Source organism: Marmota marmota, unplaced genomic scaffold, assembly GCF_001458135.2.
Source record: "Marmota marmota marmota unplaced genomic scaffold, marMar, whole genome shotgun sequence".
NCBI classification, from domain to species: domain Eukaryota; kingdom Metazoa; phylum Chordata; class Mammalia; order Rodentia; family Sciuridae; genus Marmota; species Marmota marmota.
In genome coordinates, this window is record NW_025999869.1 from 4917402 (window position 1) to 4933723 (window position 16322).

The 16322-nt window shown below is 47.7% G+C and overlaps 1 protein-coding gene and 1 long non-coding RNA gene across 4 annotated transcripts in view; one reads left to right on the plus strand and one right to left on the minus strand.

Annotated features, from left to right (window-relative positions):
• Positions 1 to 667: 667 nt before the first annotated feature.
• Dock2 (dedicator of cytokinesis 2) overlaps positions 668 to 16322 on the minus strand; it is a 397939-nt gene continuing 382284 nt past the window's right edge. Inside the window, exons 47-52 of one of the 3 annotated variants that reach the window (XM_048815769.1) lie at positions 7745 to 7882; positions 5712 to 5839; positions 4175 to 4343; positions 3325 to 3445; positions 1934 to 2076; positions 668 to 1168 (exon numbers count right to left, since the gene is read on the minus strand). In XM_048815769.1, coding sequence (XP_048671726.1) covers positions 1106 to 1168; positions 1934 to 2076; positions 3325 to 3445; positions 4175 to 4343; positions 5712 to 5839; positions 7745 to 7882 — 762 coding nt within the window. In that variant the 3' untranslated portion in view covers positions 668 to 1105. Of the gene's footprint in view, positions 1169 to 1921; positions 2077 to 3324; positions 3446 to 4174; positions 4344 to 5711; positions 5840 to 7744; positions 7883 to 16322 lie in introns of those variants that run through there. The other 2 variants (XM_048815762.1, XR_007352105.1) reach the window with 2 other exon arrangements.
• Positions 1971 to 4213, plus strand: LOC125620437. The gene is made up of 3 exons (XR_007352107.1): positions 1971 to 2105; positions 2864 to 2961; positions 3570 to 4213. It is a non-coding gene; the product is annotated as an uncharacterized LOC125620437 (long non-coding RNA).

Sequence of the window (16322 nt, forward strand, 5' to 3'; positions counted from 1 at the left end):
CCCCTGGAGACATTCTGTATATTACACAGTGCCAGGGACAGTCAGGGCTCCATACATTGGAGCTGCTGTCATCTCAGCCTTTATTGGACCTCAGGGCCTTGCCTCTCAGATGTGAGCTTCCAGCCCAAGGGCTCTAGATGGTTCTAGACCCGAGCTCCTCATTGCATGTACTTGACGTCACCCATGTCAATTTCCTTCCCAGATGGGGTCCTCAGTCCCCTGCCAGGCCCTCCTGTGCAGTCTGTGGACATGAGGATGGCTCCATTCTCCTTTACTGCCACTGACCAGGCCTCCTCACCTTCCTTGGGTGAGTTCCCTGGGGATTCTTTTGTGGGGAGGGGAACCCACTTTGGAACCGGTGACAAGATCCAAGGTCTGGGCCATGAGTCCACTGGCCCCCAGATTCTTTTGCACTTGGCCAGGGTCTGTATCAGAGTGACCAGGCTCAGTGCTTGGCCATCTCTTTCCAGAAGTAGAGGATGTTGGTGTGAAAGTCTTCTCGGTGGACTTGCTCAGCGCCCCAGGGTTTGCCCCTAAAAGCCCAGAGTCATGGCGAGGTCCCTGGGGGTAACAGGAAGAAGTGGGGAGCTTTGATGTCAGGTCGGGCAGTGCCGGGCACTACAGCCCCCCATCTTCCTACCTGGGCAGAATTAGGCAGCAAGGCTGATTTAAACCACAGAACCAATTTTATTGTCAGTAAGAAAGAGCAATATTTTGGAGATGATAAGCTAAAAAAGGGCCTGGGTGGTTGTATTAAAAAATGTAAAGTACAAAACTATTAACTAAAAATAAAAAGGAATATTTAAAGGCTGTTCTGTTAAGTGTGGAGACTGAGAAAATGAAATGAAAACACAGTTCCTTGTACTGAGGCTGCAGCTCCTTGTGGTTTGGGACTCCAGGGTGGGGCTTCCTTGTCCACCCACCAGCAGGTGGCTGCCCCGGGGAATGCTGGGCTCTTGCCACTCAAGTTCAGTCAGCCCCTCTGTGTCTTGCAATTGAGGACAACTTACAGGGAGGGTCTTCCCATGTTTTGAGGCTTTGGTGTCATAATTAGGCCTCTCCTCTTCTGGAAACTTCCCTCCCTGGCAGGTCTGGTTGGCAGCATCTAAATGTCGGTGGATGAGAAGTCTGGGATCTGCTTGCCTTCCTCGTTGGATTTGCTGGTCAGCTGTGGGGGAGATAAACAGTAGTAAGACGGGATTCTCATGAGCATTGGCATGGAGCTCCCCGGCCTCTACATTGATTGCCCAAAACCAAGTGAGCGAGCAAGAGTGGTCATGACCTTGAGCTTGGCCAGGAAGGTGGTGCTGGGCCACGGGTGGACCACAGCTTTGCTGTTCCATGACCACTTGCTGGCTGGGTGAACTTGCCAAACTGAGCCTTAGAAAATCCTCCAAGCCAGTGGAGGATCGAATGGGATGGTACCTGGGAGCGCTCAGCGCTGTGCCTGACTCGCTGTATGCTCCCAGCAAACTTGTGGTTATTTTAGTAACACAGTTCTGGTTTACTATCACCTTTAGGATCAGAAGTGTTGTACTTTATTGATCGTGAGCAAAGAGCAACGAGAAATAAGAGGAGCCAGGACTTCAAGGTCAGTAATTCAAAGCTAACTTTAAATTGAAGAATTTTGTACAATGAATAGAATACAAAACTGCTCCCTTAACAACAAAAACAATTCAGCTTCCAAAGGCAGGCAGCCAGCTATTGGGGCTCAGCCAGGAAAACCAAAGGGGCAACCACGGATTGGTACTGATGTCAGGGGCCCTGGTGGATGCACTGCTGGACAAGGTTCAGCCCTCAGTAGCCCCTGATCATGCCTCCTGGAAGTGGCCACATGTCCACACGTGCCCCGCGATGTACAAGCTACATACACGTACATATCCTCATCTTCTCTGGACAGTGTCCTCTTCCTCCCACCCACCTGGGTCCTCACCATTGTCTTGAAGAACTGATTGACTTTCTTCCTCTTTAGCGTCTTCTTGTCACCGTCTGAGAGATGGAGGAAGGTCTGGCTGAGGCGAGGTGACACGTTGGTCTCCTCCAATCCGGGCACGCCAGCCACTGAGAGTGTCAGGGCTAGAAGCAGAGCAGAGACCCGGGAATGGGTAAGATGGAGGAGAGGTGGGCCCCGGGGATAGGAAGGGTGTCTCTGGAGGCACATGGATCACATAGTGTGGGCAGGAGGCCCATCTTCTGCCATGCTAGGGACTGCTGAAGCCATGCTCTTGGGTGAGGAATGCCAAACCTACAGTCAGTGGCCTGCTCCAACTCCTGCTCTTGGCCAGAGCCTTTCCAAAGCTCCAGGCCTGGAGACATGGGGGAAGGCTTCGAGGTAGGGGACAGAAGTGAGCATGTCCCTCCTTTCCTGCCCAGCACCTGCATTTCTCCTTGCCACCCAAGGCAGGGGCTGGGGAGTGTGTCCCCCTGATGAAGCAACTGGATGGCCTGATGGTCATTCCCCAGCTTGGAGTCCCAAAGACCCGAAAAATGGGCTACCACACTATTGGCTTTGGCATTGGCAATAAAAGCACAGAGCACCAGGTTGTCTCTGGGTCCATGGTGAGGATGGCTGTGCAGGGCTCTGTGTCGCTCACACACCAGCCTCAGGGCAGGGCCTGGGTCTAAGGTCAGCCTCCGCCACTTTCTAGCTGGCAACAGTCGATACTGAGGTTCTCAGTGCCTCAGTTTCCATGTGTGTGCAGCAGGGAGAGCGGCATTAGCTACTCCGTGGCTGTGAGTGCTGGGTAGAGGACGGGGGTGGGGCAGGTAGGCAGGGCCTGGCCCCAGGTGCTCAGGCACTAGCAGGTGCTGCCCTGGCCTTCTGTGGTCCACAAGGGCAGCCCTGTCCTTGCTCTTGGCGCAGAGCCTTCATGACGTAGTGACCACTGAGGACTGCTGCTTGCCATGCCCTCTGTGAATGAAACGCAGCCAGCCGTGAGTGGCCACCCTCCTCCCAGGACGGTGAGTGGTGGGAGGGAAAATGTGCCATCTAGGTGTCAAACACTCTGCAGCTGCAACATGTAAGTGGCAGCTTTTGTAAACCCAGAAATAGTTCTCCAGTTCTTTTAAAAAAAAAAAAAAAAGCCACTGGTCTCGGGGTCATACCAAGGACAGACTTCTAGCCCTGGAGAGGCCCAGGTAACAGAATGCAGGGACAGCAGGTGCTCAGTGGGTTCTGAGGGACCCAGGCTTCCAGGGAGCCCTGCTGGCCTGGCTGCACCCAGAGGACTGGCTGTCAGCAGAGTCTCACCCCATGATGCCTGGTCCCCACTGCAGTACGGGACGGTCCCCATCCACCCACAAGGCTGGCGGCAGCATGCGTACCTGGGATGGTGGGCATGGACTGGCTGGCAAAGCTCATCTGAGAGAGGATGGACATCCTGTGGGGGATGGTCGCATGCTCCGACAGGTTGGTGTCACTCATGAACTCGTGCTTCCTGGACAGCTGGACAAATGTAGCACAGGGGCTTAGAGTGAGGCAAACATGAGCCGTGAAAGGGGAAGGACGAGGGTGCTGACTGGGCTCCACAGAAAGTGAATTCATGCTGTTTTCTACCATTCCATGCCAGCGCCACGTAAGGCTGCACAGTTGTGTTCTCCGAAATGTCAGGAGTGTTGGAGGACACCGATTTCGACTCTCAGGTGAACGTGCCCCTAGGATGGGGAGACAGAAACTACTTCCACCTTCTCCCCTAGGTAAGAGCAGTCGGGCCCTGGGCAGGGGCTTCCTCCCCCAGAGGCATCTCTGCTGGCCCTTTAATCTGACAGCCCCCCTCTTGCCAGAACAGTGAGTTCCTCTCTCCCTCCCAAGTCCTCACGGTGCTTCAACAAACCGCATTTCCAGGGGGAAACTGGGACTGAACTCAGGGCTGTTTGATACTAAGTCTCATCATTAACTTATAAGACCCGAGGGCTCAAAGCCAGCCCAGTGAGGTTCTCATCTCCGCATCCCCACCCGGGTTACGGGCACGGGAGGGTGCTGGTGGGGTCAGAGTTGCTCCCTAATTTGTCAAAGGACACACACAAACTCTGGAGTCTGGGGGCCTGGGTTCAAATCCTGCTGCATCCCAGCTGCCCTGGCTGCAGACACGGGCCTGGGCTTCACCTCCTTGCTTCCCAGATGCACCAGGGAAGTGAGTCCACCCCTGGAGGGGGACCTGTCACTGCCACTCACCCGCTTCAGCTCTGACTCGGCTGCTGCTTTCTCGTCTGCGAACACCACGCTGCTCCTCTTGGACCTCTTCTTGGATCTCCGCAGCTTGACCTCAGGCAGCGTGCTCCCTGGGGAGATGGGCTCCTCTTCCACTTTCGGAGTCTTGGGTGGAGCTAATTCCAGGTCAAAGCTGAAGGATAAGTGGGACAGCAGTGGAAACTGCAGTTAGAGCTCCAGTGGGACTGCCTTGTGGGGACCCAGAGGGCCAGAGCAGACCTTCATGTTGACTGAGCTGTCACTACAGCGTCAGGGATGGATGAGCTAACCTTTCAGAGAATTTAGGGAGACAATTTTGAAAACATTCAAAATACAGGGTAAGGAGACTGAAGGTAGCAAGACTGATGGCAAGAAGATAAAACTGGTTAAAAACATGGATCTGGATTCCAATCCAGGCACTGCCACTTGAATGGATGACGGGGATTCTCCACTGTTTCCCTTAGTAAATGGGGGGGGGGGCTATTTGCACAACCTTAGAGATGAGGGCTGAGCACTTGGCAGGTGGCCTCTATTGTTGAAACAGTCACATTGGGCAGGGAAAAGCCAAAGGGTTCTAGGATGGTGGCAACGAGACAGCCAGGCCCCCTTGAAGAGGGCACATGCACCCCAGGGACCACCCGTCATGGCTTGCTGGCTGTGGAAAGCATGGCTCTGCCCTCGCCCACTCTATCAGCCTCAGAAACGAGGGGCATTGAAGCCAGGACACCCGCACGGCTCCCTCGGGACGACCAACATCAGGGATGGCGTGCGAGTCACTTAAACAGCAAGTCCCCTGTCCTGACTTGACCTGTGACCCCTCGTGTTCTCTGAATAGCTGCACTGATGCATCTTGTGACAAGGCAGGGTGATTTTGTAAGGACAGATGTGTCATGTGGCTCCAGACCGACCGCCCCTCCCTCCAGGTTGAAGTGCTCGCACAGAACTCCTTAGGACATGGCTGGGGACAGTCTCCCCCCCACCCCCGACTCTGGCCCACTGGGCGGTCCTCACACAGGCAGCACAGGCCTCCCCTCTGTCCCGGGAGCCAGCTGGACACTTGGTGCTGTGCCTCCCTCTGCTCAAGCAGGAACTGCCACAGTCGCTGTGGCTGCTGCCCCCTCAGCGGTGCCTCCGCCTGACTCTCCCGAGGGAGGCACGGAACCTCTACCAGGTGAGTGAAGGGGTAAAGCAGGAGGAACCACGGGGTGTGGATGGTGTAGCAGCTGTGATGGAGACAGCCCATCTGGGTGGGAGGAGCTTCCTGGGGGGACGGGACCCCTGTCAAGGGGTGAGAACATTCCAGATGGATGCAGGCTCTGTAAGGAGCTGTGGTTGCCCAACAGATCACTGGACTGGGGACCTGAGACTGCAGTGAGTCCCTCTGGGGCCTCAGGAAAATGACCTTTAAAAAATGGCCCAAGCCATGGACAGTTATGAGGCTTGAGAGCCTCGAGACTGAAAGGGGTGAGGCTGCTGGAGGGGTGGAGGGAGGCTCTTCTGGGGGTTGGGGACAGGGACTGACCTCTCCGAGGTGGTCTTGCTGGGAGTGCTGCAGTCAGAATTCATGGAGGCCAGAGAGATGATGGACATCTGCCTGTAGGAGCGCAGCATGGACCTGGGGCGGCCCACTCTCCTGTCGTCGAAGTCAGGCTGCAGGGGGAGAACAGGGTGATTGGCAGCTGGGGCCAAGTGCCTCTGCCTTCCAGAACCATGGGGCCGAGCGGCCACCAGCACAGCGCTTCACGGTGGTGCAGGCTGGGGGCTGCTATAGAATGAAGAATTCAGCTGGCCTCTGTCCCTGGCTCCTGGGAGATAACCTCTAAATCCTTTACATTTTCTATGACAGGAGTGTCTTTGCTATTCATGGTGGCCCTGGGGACCACATCTGACTTTAATGAGAGAGCTCAGAATGGGGGCTGGCCATGCCAGAAAGACCAACCCTGTCATTACAGGGCTGAGACTTCGAGCCATGTGATGTCAGCTCAACCTCCAAGGAGGGGACAGGACAGAGAGATGGATTTCAATCCAGTGGCCAGGGCCTCACTATCAGGACTTCATCATGAAACCCCAATGGGAACCTTGGACACATAAACTCAGGAGAACTCCCAGTGGGTAATTATACATTAAGGTGTCAGAAGTAGGGTGTGTCCTTAGGGCTTGGAAACTCCTAGAATGCACTCTATGCATATCCTTTCTTTTCTTGAGTTCATGGGGACTGGACCCAGGGGCACTCTACCACTGAGCTTCATGCCCCAGATCTTCTTATTTTGAGATGGGGTCTTGTGAAGTTGGTAAGTCTGGCCTGGAACTGGCCATCCTCCTGCTCAGCCTCCTGGGTGGCTGAAGTTACTGGCGTGCACCACGGCACCTAACTCGAATATGCCTCTTCATCTCGCTCATCCTGATTTGATCCTAACCAGAAGCTCCTCCCGTATGATGGGGTTACATATTGATGAATCTATCATAAGTGGAAAAGATCACAATTTAAAACCACATGGAGTCCACCTGGCCTGCTGACATCAGGGCTTAGTGACACAGTGCACTGAAGGGGTCAGCTGGGAGCCATGCTTCCAAAGCCTAGGGGCTTGAAAGAGTATGTTCCTCGTAGCACCAGCTCAGGAAAGATCGAAATTCAAAACACGATTCCCACTGACTGCATATTGCTGTCATATTATCATAAAGTCAAAAAACCATTGAGTGGAATCATCATAAGCAGGCACCGTCTGTGTAGTGCTTTGTGTTAGCAGATTACCAGACCTAAGGGGTAGTGGGAAAGCTCCCAGTGTGCAGCCAGGTGGGCAGCAGTGTGGATGGGCCAGGACCCTGGAGCTTGTGGCCGGGCCCTAAAGGGAGAGACTATGTTCTGAACCTGGGAACCTTGACTTAAATTCAGTTATTTGGCATTGGAATTGCCCTGCAGGAGCTGCCTGCGGGGTGCTGGCAAGGCCACCTGTCCTGTGGAGAAGACCCGAGGCTCTTCCAGGAACCCGCCTTCCTGTCTGGATCTCTGAAAATGAGAGGGTCGGATCTGACGGTCTCTAAGGGACTGCACAGCCTTGACATTTTACTGTTCCACTTTATGGGGAAGAGGATAAAGATGATGTCCCTGGGAGCAACAGGCCAACAGCCTCTTGAGGCCACGGAGCTCGATGGCCAAAGGAGTGGCTCTGGTGTCAACACAGCAAGTGTGAATCCTGACCTTCACTCACTCTGTCCGTAACCTTGGGCAGGTTGACACCTCAGAAGAGACACAGAGGTTGACAACCACTCCTCCCTGCCAGGCTCCGGATGATTAACTGGCCCAGTAGATGTCAAACGCTTACTTAGATTAGGCCTGGCATGTAGTACACACATCAGCAATGAGGTGATACAGTCCCTTGAATAACTGGTATCCATTCTTGGTGACTTTGAAAGGGTCAAGTTCATAGGAGGGCCTCCCTGGGTCAGCTCCAGCAATCCCGGCTCCCGGAGGGCAGGATCCTCTGCTGGGCCTCTTTGGGCTCCGACTCCCCTGGTCCCTCTCCCCCCTTACCCAGACACAGGGACCCTCCATACCATCTCTCGTACTCCATACTCCTTCTCCACCTTGACTTTCAGGTTCTTGAAGCATTCCTCCATCCGGTCATGGAAGGGCCGAAGGTTTTCTGACACTCTCTTCTCATGGATCTTGATCCCAGCTCCCAGGAACGGGATCTGGAAAGGAAGGAGGTAAATGACTATCCACAGCCTGGCCAGATGGGCCCCCACCTACAAGGTCACGTCTGCCTGCTAAGAATTCATCAAGAGTTTCAGGGTCTCGGGAGACCTGTAAACAACCCTGGGAAACCAGGAAAACTACAACCTTGGAGCTTGCTCTAAAGGGGAATAGATCTCCAGCTGCCTGGCCTCACGGAGGTTGGACGGTCCTACCCCATCAGAGGTCACGTGCTCTGGAAGGCAATCTACTGAAGGAGAGACCAGAGGGGAGGAATCTCTGAGCTTTTACCTAAAGTCACCCCTAAGAGGTTCTTGAATATCTGAAGGTGAACTGGGAGGGAAGAAGGGAGTGGCCACAGCCTCACCTCCCAGCATGGAGGTGCAATTAGACCTGATGTGGTTTGCTGAGGGTGGATACAGATGTGTTGATATCAAAGTTAACCACCAATAGGGAATTTCCAAAGTGATGTTAAAAACCTTGGGAAGATGAGGGAGGAGGGGAGAACTGGTGGGAGGGAAGTAAAGTCTTGTCCACCAAACAGGTTAATAGATTCCGTCCCAAAACTAGCTGTGTCCAAGGAGAGCTACGGGGTTACTACCAGGAGGAGAAGCTGAGAATGGGTCACATGGCACAAAGGAGAGTACCTACAAAGGATTCTTTGGGGAAAAATTTTAATATTCCTATGATGGCAAAGATATTTCTGCCTCCTGCCCTTGGAGTTCTTGCCAAAATGGCAAAGTAAAGAAGAAACTGAAATCAGTAGTGAACTTGGACACATCTAGGAACTTGCCCCACAATGTGCAGGGGGAGGTGGGCGGAGGATGGTAACTGACCTTCCAGGGCAGAGGAGGGAGTTGGTGATGAGACCAATCTGCCTCTAGGAACCTGGGGAGGGGGTGGTGGTGGTCAGGCAACAGGTGCCTCAGGAGAGCCCGAGTGGGTAGGCCAGAAGAAGACGGGTGGGTTGAAACTCTGAACCAGGGGCTATCAGCAGGGGCCTGCTGCTTCACCTGTGACCAGGTACAATGCCTTCTCATCCCTCCAAGAAGCAGGAGCTTATTCTCTAGAATTATTAGAATAAGAAGCTTGGGATTGAGGGGTAACAGGCCCAGCAGAGAGCAGGGTGAGGCGTCACCTGGAAATGAAGGGTGGAAGTCTGCCTAGAGATGCTGAGACCTGTACTTTCCAAGTCCCAAACTGCCTGCAGTGTGGCAGCTGGGAGGATCTGCCCACCCAACAGCTGGAAAGCATCTGTCTCGGGAAGGAAAGGGTCCCAGGTAGATAGACATCTGGATGGCCATCCAGTTGGCCAGGCCCTCTCGCAGGTTCGCAGATTTTTCATGTGGGCTCTGAATTATGAAGAGTTAGCCAACGATTGCCAGCTACTGGAGGAAATTCTCCAACAGGAAAGAAAGCCAATAAGAAGGAACAAATAAACAAATGAATCAACTTGGAAGAAACAGAGACTGTAGAGGGCCTAAGAAAATATTTTTAAATTAATATATGAATACAAAAGATCTTTCATCAATAAAGACTTTATGTAAGAGAAGAAGGGATTATGGGAGTACTGCATATCAAATGCACTGAGATATATTTAGAGTTGTTAGTGGAGGCCAATTTATAGCTTTCTATATTAGAAAAGACAGAAAACGGAGTGAGTAAGCATCTGTCTCGACGGAGTGATAGGAAGCAGGGCTAAGATGCTGAACAGAGGTGCCTTAAACACAAATTTGCCATGGAGAGGAGTCGGGGCAGCAACGGAGAAGCCATATTTTGAGGAGAGTGTGGGAAGGAAAAAATCTGGAAATAAGCCCAGAGAGTCAGGAAGGCAACCTAAAGAACAAAGCAACTCGCAGTTTCAACCCAGTTCTTGGCCTGATAGGGGCAGGGAGTGTAGCACGCAAATACTTCTGGAATAGGGAAAGGGGCCGGTGCCAGTACCCCTACCACAGCACTCCACAGTCCTTGCTGCAGGAGGGCTTCATGGTCCTCAGCAGCTTCAAGTCCAGTCTAGGAAGCCGGCTGGTCTCAAAGTGACTCCTCTGCTCCAAAGAAAGAGCTCACTTTGGACCTCCTCCAGCCCCCCAGCTCTCAAAGTATACAATGGCCAAACAAAGCTTTCCAATCACTCCTCCCCTGTGTCCTATCTGTCCTATCTCACACTTCTACACAAACTCCTAAGGGAACTACTGCCCTCTTTTGTTAGTGGCTACCAGCCAAAACCTTCTTGCCAGAAGTTGTGGCCAGTGGCTGCCTTAGCTACAAACCTGAGCCCCACCTGATTTTGCCCCTCAGATCTAGGTAAGGTCTATCTCCCCTGACCCACAACCTTGGGACAGTAGCCACTACTGCAGAGTCCTGGCTTCACCTCCACCTGTCTACTGGGAGCTGAGAGAGTTCCCAGCACTGCTCCATGGTTCTAGGAATGCAGCTATCAGTGGCACAAATCCCTTGTGCTGACCTGGAAAGAACTAGGAAAGATCATCTTCAAAGACCACAGACTTGAGACTGCAGGTAGAAAAACAACCTTAGCTTAACTCTAGCCTGACCCTGGGAGTCAAGGAGAGGACCCATCCATATCCTTCTTCCCTAGGACAGTAACTACTAATACCACAACCTTGTCCACAGCAGAGCTTTACCCATACAACCCCGGGGCACTATCTTTTATACCCTGCAGCTCCAAAACCACAAGCCCTGTACCACCTGTATCTACACACAGTACCTAGGGAAGGTCTTCCCCATGTTCTATACCCCCAGAAGCATACCTACCAGCACTAAAAGCCCCAACATGATCTGTACATATTTTGGAATCCAGAGAACATGGCTCATGGACTTTGGGACAACAGTACTAATTCCAAAAGCCCTGGAAGCCCTAGGACCTGGAGAAGGTATCATCTGGGTCTCCTGGTTACACAGAAGCATCTAACAGTACTATGAGCCCCAGAATCAACTGCAATCACTCCCAAGGTCCTCTTTGTGTTCCAAAACCTTGAGACCATGGTTACTGGTATCACAGACCCCCAAAAAATACACAAAAGAGAGATGAGAATCAAACTTTAGGGCATGACAGAAAACTACAAAATCACAATAATAAAAAGGAAAGTCAAAAAAGAAAAGAAACTGTGCAAAATAAGCAGAACACACTTAATGACAGGAGGAAGAATCTATCAACAATAATTTTTGAATGTTAGTGGATTAATGTCAGCAATCAAAATGCTTAAACTGGTTAATTTTTTTAAAGGAGAGAATTCAAGATGGCAAAATAGAGGAAGGCTGCATTCCTAGTTGCTCCATGGCTCAAGACTCAAGGAGCTGAGATAGAGCCATCTGGAAGCACCCTGCTGCAGCTGCTGCTGCAGAGCCAGGAGATCAGGCCAGCACATCCCACATGGCCAAATGTGCCTGAAACAGGAACAGAGAGGACTGTGCCCAGGGGGATTCAAATTGGAAAAGCAACGAGGGGCCAACTTGATCCTCCTTTGAGTCTGGGGACTCACGTGGCCAGCTGAAGCAGGTCAGGAATCTGAACAGGCAGGTGTGAATACACCCCCGGGACTGAGCCTGGAAACGTGCTTGTGGGCAAAAGAGTGTGTCGAGGATGGCCCTGTGCCCACCAGTGGGATTCTTGGGAAACTCCTGAGATCCAGACTCCTGTTAGAGGAGAGGGATCTAATCTCTCCAGAGCACACACCAAGGAAGCCAGCCAACTTAGGTGGACCTACGCTCCACCTGCTGGAACTCACCTCATACAACTCTGTAGCAGCCCACCCGGGGGTCGGGGGGCAGGCATTGATCTGGTCTATGCAGGCAAACCTGACAGCACTTCCCAATCCATTCAACCTCAGACTAATGAGAAGGGAAGCCGAAACTTATTTCAGACGACTTCAATCTTAGGTCATTCCAACTGGAAGCTCAGAGAGCAACACACAAAGAGGAAGGGGTTACCAACCCCCAGCCCTTGCTTTCTTGTTCTCAGTACATAGCTCAAGAAGAAATGAAAAGACAGGTGTAGACAGTGACCATCCATCCTGGTCAACTATTTTGACCACCTCATTAGAGATGATTCCTCCATTATTCATTAGTTTTTTTTCTTTCTCTTTCTCTGTATGTGTTTATTTGTGAGCTCTGGGGTTTGTTTTTGATTTCAGGGAGAGGGAGGGAGGGTGGGAGAGAGAGAGAGCAAGAGAGACACTGTTCTTACTGTGATGATGGGTTCAGAGACCTATATACATATTTATTCTTTCTCATTGTCAGCATTTTTAAGCCTAGTTATTTTTGTTTGTCTTTTGAGGGTTAGAATTTTTGGTTTGTATATTTTTCTTGTTTGTATATTTGCTTTGTTTTGTATTTGATTCTCTTTCTGTTTTTCTTCTCTAATAGTCAAATTCTACTGTCTTCTCTTCCTCTCTCCCTATACTTTGTTTCTATATTTCACCTCTTTCCTGTAACCATCACCTGCTACATCTTTTCTGCATTCTCTGCTCACTTTTTTGAAATTGTAAACTCTTTTCTACCTTCCTATCACATTTTATTTTCTCTTAACTCTATTTTTACAATCTTTAAAAACTAATTGATTTATATAACTCCTACCCTCCCCATTAATGCTGATGCAATTATTACTGCTGTGGATGACATAGTTGACACCTGCTGTTTGAACTACAAATGTAGTTCACGGTTATTGGTTTTACTGTTCACAATTGCTGACCCCACCATTTCTGGTTTCTCTCTGTGTTAATTAATGTTGTAGATATCATAGCAAGAACTGAGTATTTATTTTAGTGGTATATATTGTTTGCATTTGTTGTTGTTACTGTTTGTTTTGCTTGATTGTGTGAGGTTCTGGGAACATACAGGGACACTCCAAGTTCACAGGGTAGAGAATCTGCTGCTGAACTACATCTATACAAAAGACAGAGCATTTCACTCCACCCACAAATTAATGACACAATCTTCAGCTGTATGTTAAAATAAAGAACAGGGAGGAAACACCAAGTTAATGACCAGGCCCCAAGTAGAAATGAATAGGGGTGGCCCCCAGGTCCTACCTACAGACAGTCACTGCTATAGCAAAAATAGAAGTAACAATGGCTAGGGATACTACATCTACAAGAGGGCCTCAACCTAGATCACTGGAACAATTTGGAATGTAAAGACTATGCCCTAAAATGGCCCACCTCCTGACAGATGCATAAAACCCAACACAGGAATACAGAAATATGAAGAAACAAAGTAACATGACACCTCCTAAAGTTCATAATTCACCAGCAACTGACCCTAAAGGTATTGAAATGGATGATACATTATATAAAGAATTCAAAAAAAATCATTATAAAAATGATCAATGAATTCCAAGAAAATCACAGAAAAACAACTATATGAATTAGGGAAGTCAGTACTGGATATGAATGAGAAATTCAATAAGGAGATAGAAATACTGAAAACGAACCAAAAAGAAATCCTGGAAATGAAAGGCAAATCAAATAAAATGCCCAACTGGAAGTCTCTCTAATAGAGTAGACCACACTGAAAACAATCTCAGAGCTGGAAGACAAAGTGGCCACCTTAAACAATCAGACAGCATTAAAGAAAAAAAAAAAAAGAAGAAGAAACCATGATCAGAATATTCAAGAACTCTGGGACAACATTATAAGACCAGATTAAGAATCACTGCAATTGAGGAAGGTTGAGAGATGCAGGCTAATGGAATGGAACAGAAAGTGTTCTAAACTTTCAGAATGAGAGGGACATCCAGATATGGGAAGCATATAGAACTGAAAATGGAAAGGATCTAAAAATAACCTCTCCCCAACATGTTGTAATTAAAATGCTGAACATACAGATAAAAGATAGAATTTTAAAAGCCACAGAGAAAAATGTCAGGTCACATTTAGAGGCAAGCCTATCAGAATCACTTCTAATTTCTTAGCACAAACTTTAAAAGCCAGAAGGGCTTGGAATGATGTGTTCCAAGTCCTAAAAGAAAATTACTGTCAAAAAAGATTGCTATTTCCAGCAAAGCTATCCTTCAAATTTGATGAAGAAATTTCTGCTACCAAGATGAGCAGAAACTAAAAGAATTCATGACAACTAAACTGGCACTACCTAACTTACTTAAAGAAATACTGCACATCAAACCAAAAAGCTGCTTCACAGCATAGGTAATAATCATGAACGTGAAGAGAGAACCACCTTTACCACCTGCACCTCAGATAGAGCATCAGTCTCCAAGATATATAAAGAACTCCAAAAAGTTAACACCAAAACCAAATAACCCAATCAATAAATGGGCAAAGGAACTGAACAGGGACTTCATATAAAAAGAAATATGAATGGTCAACAAATATATGAAAAAATGTTCAACATCTCTAGTAGTTAGAGAAATGTAATTTAAAACTACATCGAGATTCCATCTCACTCCAGTCCAAATGGCAATTATCAAGAATACAATTAACAATAAATGTTGGTGAGGATGTGGGGAAATGGTTCACTCATACATTGTTAGTGGGACTGCAAATTAGTGCAATCACTCTGGAAAGCAGTATGGAGATTCCTAAGAAAACTTGAAATGGAACCACTATTTGACCCAGTTATCCAGCTCCTTGGTATATGCCTAAAGAACTTACAATCAGCATACTACAGTGACAAAGCCACATCGATGTTTATAGCAGCTCAATTGACACTAGCAAAGCACTGGACCAACCTAGGTGCCCTTCAACAGATGAATAGAAATAAAATGTGGTACACACACAGTGTAATATTACTCAGCCATAAGGAAGAATAAAAATATGGCATTTCCTGGTAAATGGATGAAACTGGAGACTGTCATGCTGAGTGAAATAAGCCAGTCCCCCCAAACCAAAGGCTGAATGTTCTCTCTGATATGTGGGTGCTAACACACAATAAGGGGGAGGGGAGGGAAGAGTAGAAGTTCATTGGATTAAACAAAAGGGAATGAAGGGAAGGGAAGGGGTTGGAATTATGAAAGACAGGAGAGTGAGTTGGACATAACTTTCCTATGTTCATATATGAATACACAATTAGTGAACCTCACATCATGTACAGCCACAAGAATGGGATCCTAATTAGACAAATCTCACTGAAGTGTAGCTAAGCAAATGAGAAACAGGACCAAATTAACTTTATAAATAAATCAAAATGGCAATAATAAACATCTTTTTATAATAACACGGAATGTAAATGGTCTCATGTCCCTAATTAAAAGGTAGGCTGGCAGAATGAATTAAAAAACAAGACCCAAGTATCAAGAAGATTTATAAGAATAATAAATATTCATGCCCCCAAACATGGGTGTAAGTAATTACATAAAAAAGACACTACTCAGATTGAAGCCTTAGATAGACCCTAGTACAATAATACTGGGTGATTTGAATACATCTCTTTCACCATGAGATAGTTCATCCAGGTATAAACTTGATAAAGACTCTTTGGACCCCCAAAATATTATAAATTAAATTGACTTAACAGACATCTATAGAATATTTCATTCCACAACAGTTCAAAACACTTTATTCTCAGTGGCTCATGGAACCTTCTCCAAAACAGACCATATTTTAGGCCACAAAAGCAACAATTAGTAAATATAAAACCATTGATATAATTCCTTATATCCTATCATATCATAATGGAATAAAATTAGAATCAACATGACAAAACCCTACAGAAACTCTGTAAACACATGGAGATTGAACAATACACTTTTGAATAATGAATGAGTAATAGGAGAAATTAAGGGAGAAATTTAAAAATTCTTAGATTCAAATAAGAATAACAACACAACATAGCAGAACCTCTGGGACACTATGAAGGCAGTTCTAAGAGGCAAGCTTTTAGCCATAGCTACACTACATAAGAAAATCAGAAAGATTCCAAATGAGCAACCTAACGATATATCTCAAAGATCTTGGGGAAAAAAATTCTAAAACCAGTTGAAGGAAGGAAATAATAAAATCAGAGCTGAAATAAATAATATTTAGAATAAAAATACAAAGGATCAGTGAAATAGAGTTGTTTCTTTGAAAAGATAAACAAGATAAACCCTATCCAAACTAATCAAAAGCAAAAGGGAAAACCCAAGTTAATAAAATTAGAGGTAGAAAAGGAGAAATCATCACAGACACCACAGAAATCCAGAAATCCAGCAGATCATTGGGGACTATTTTGAAAACTTACACTCCAATAAACTGGAAAAACCTAGAAGAAATGGATACATTTCTAGACAAATAGAACCTGCCAAAACTTAATCAAGATAGAAAATCTAAACAGACAAATTACTAGCAATGAGTTAGAAGCAGTAATAAAAAAAACTGCCAAAAAAGAAAAGCCCAGAACTAGATGAATTCTCATCTAAATTATACCAAACCTTTAAAGAAGAACTAATATCAATTCTCCTCAAATTATTCCATGAAAAAGAAAGGG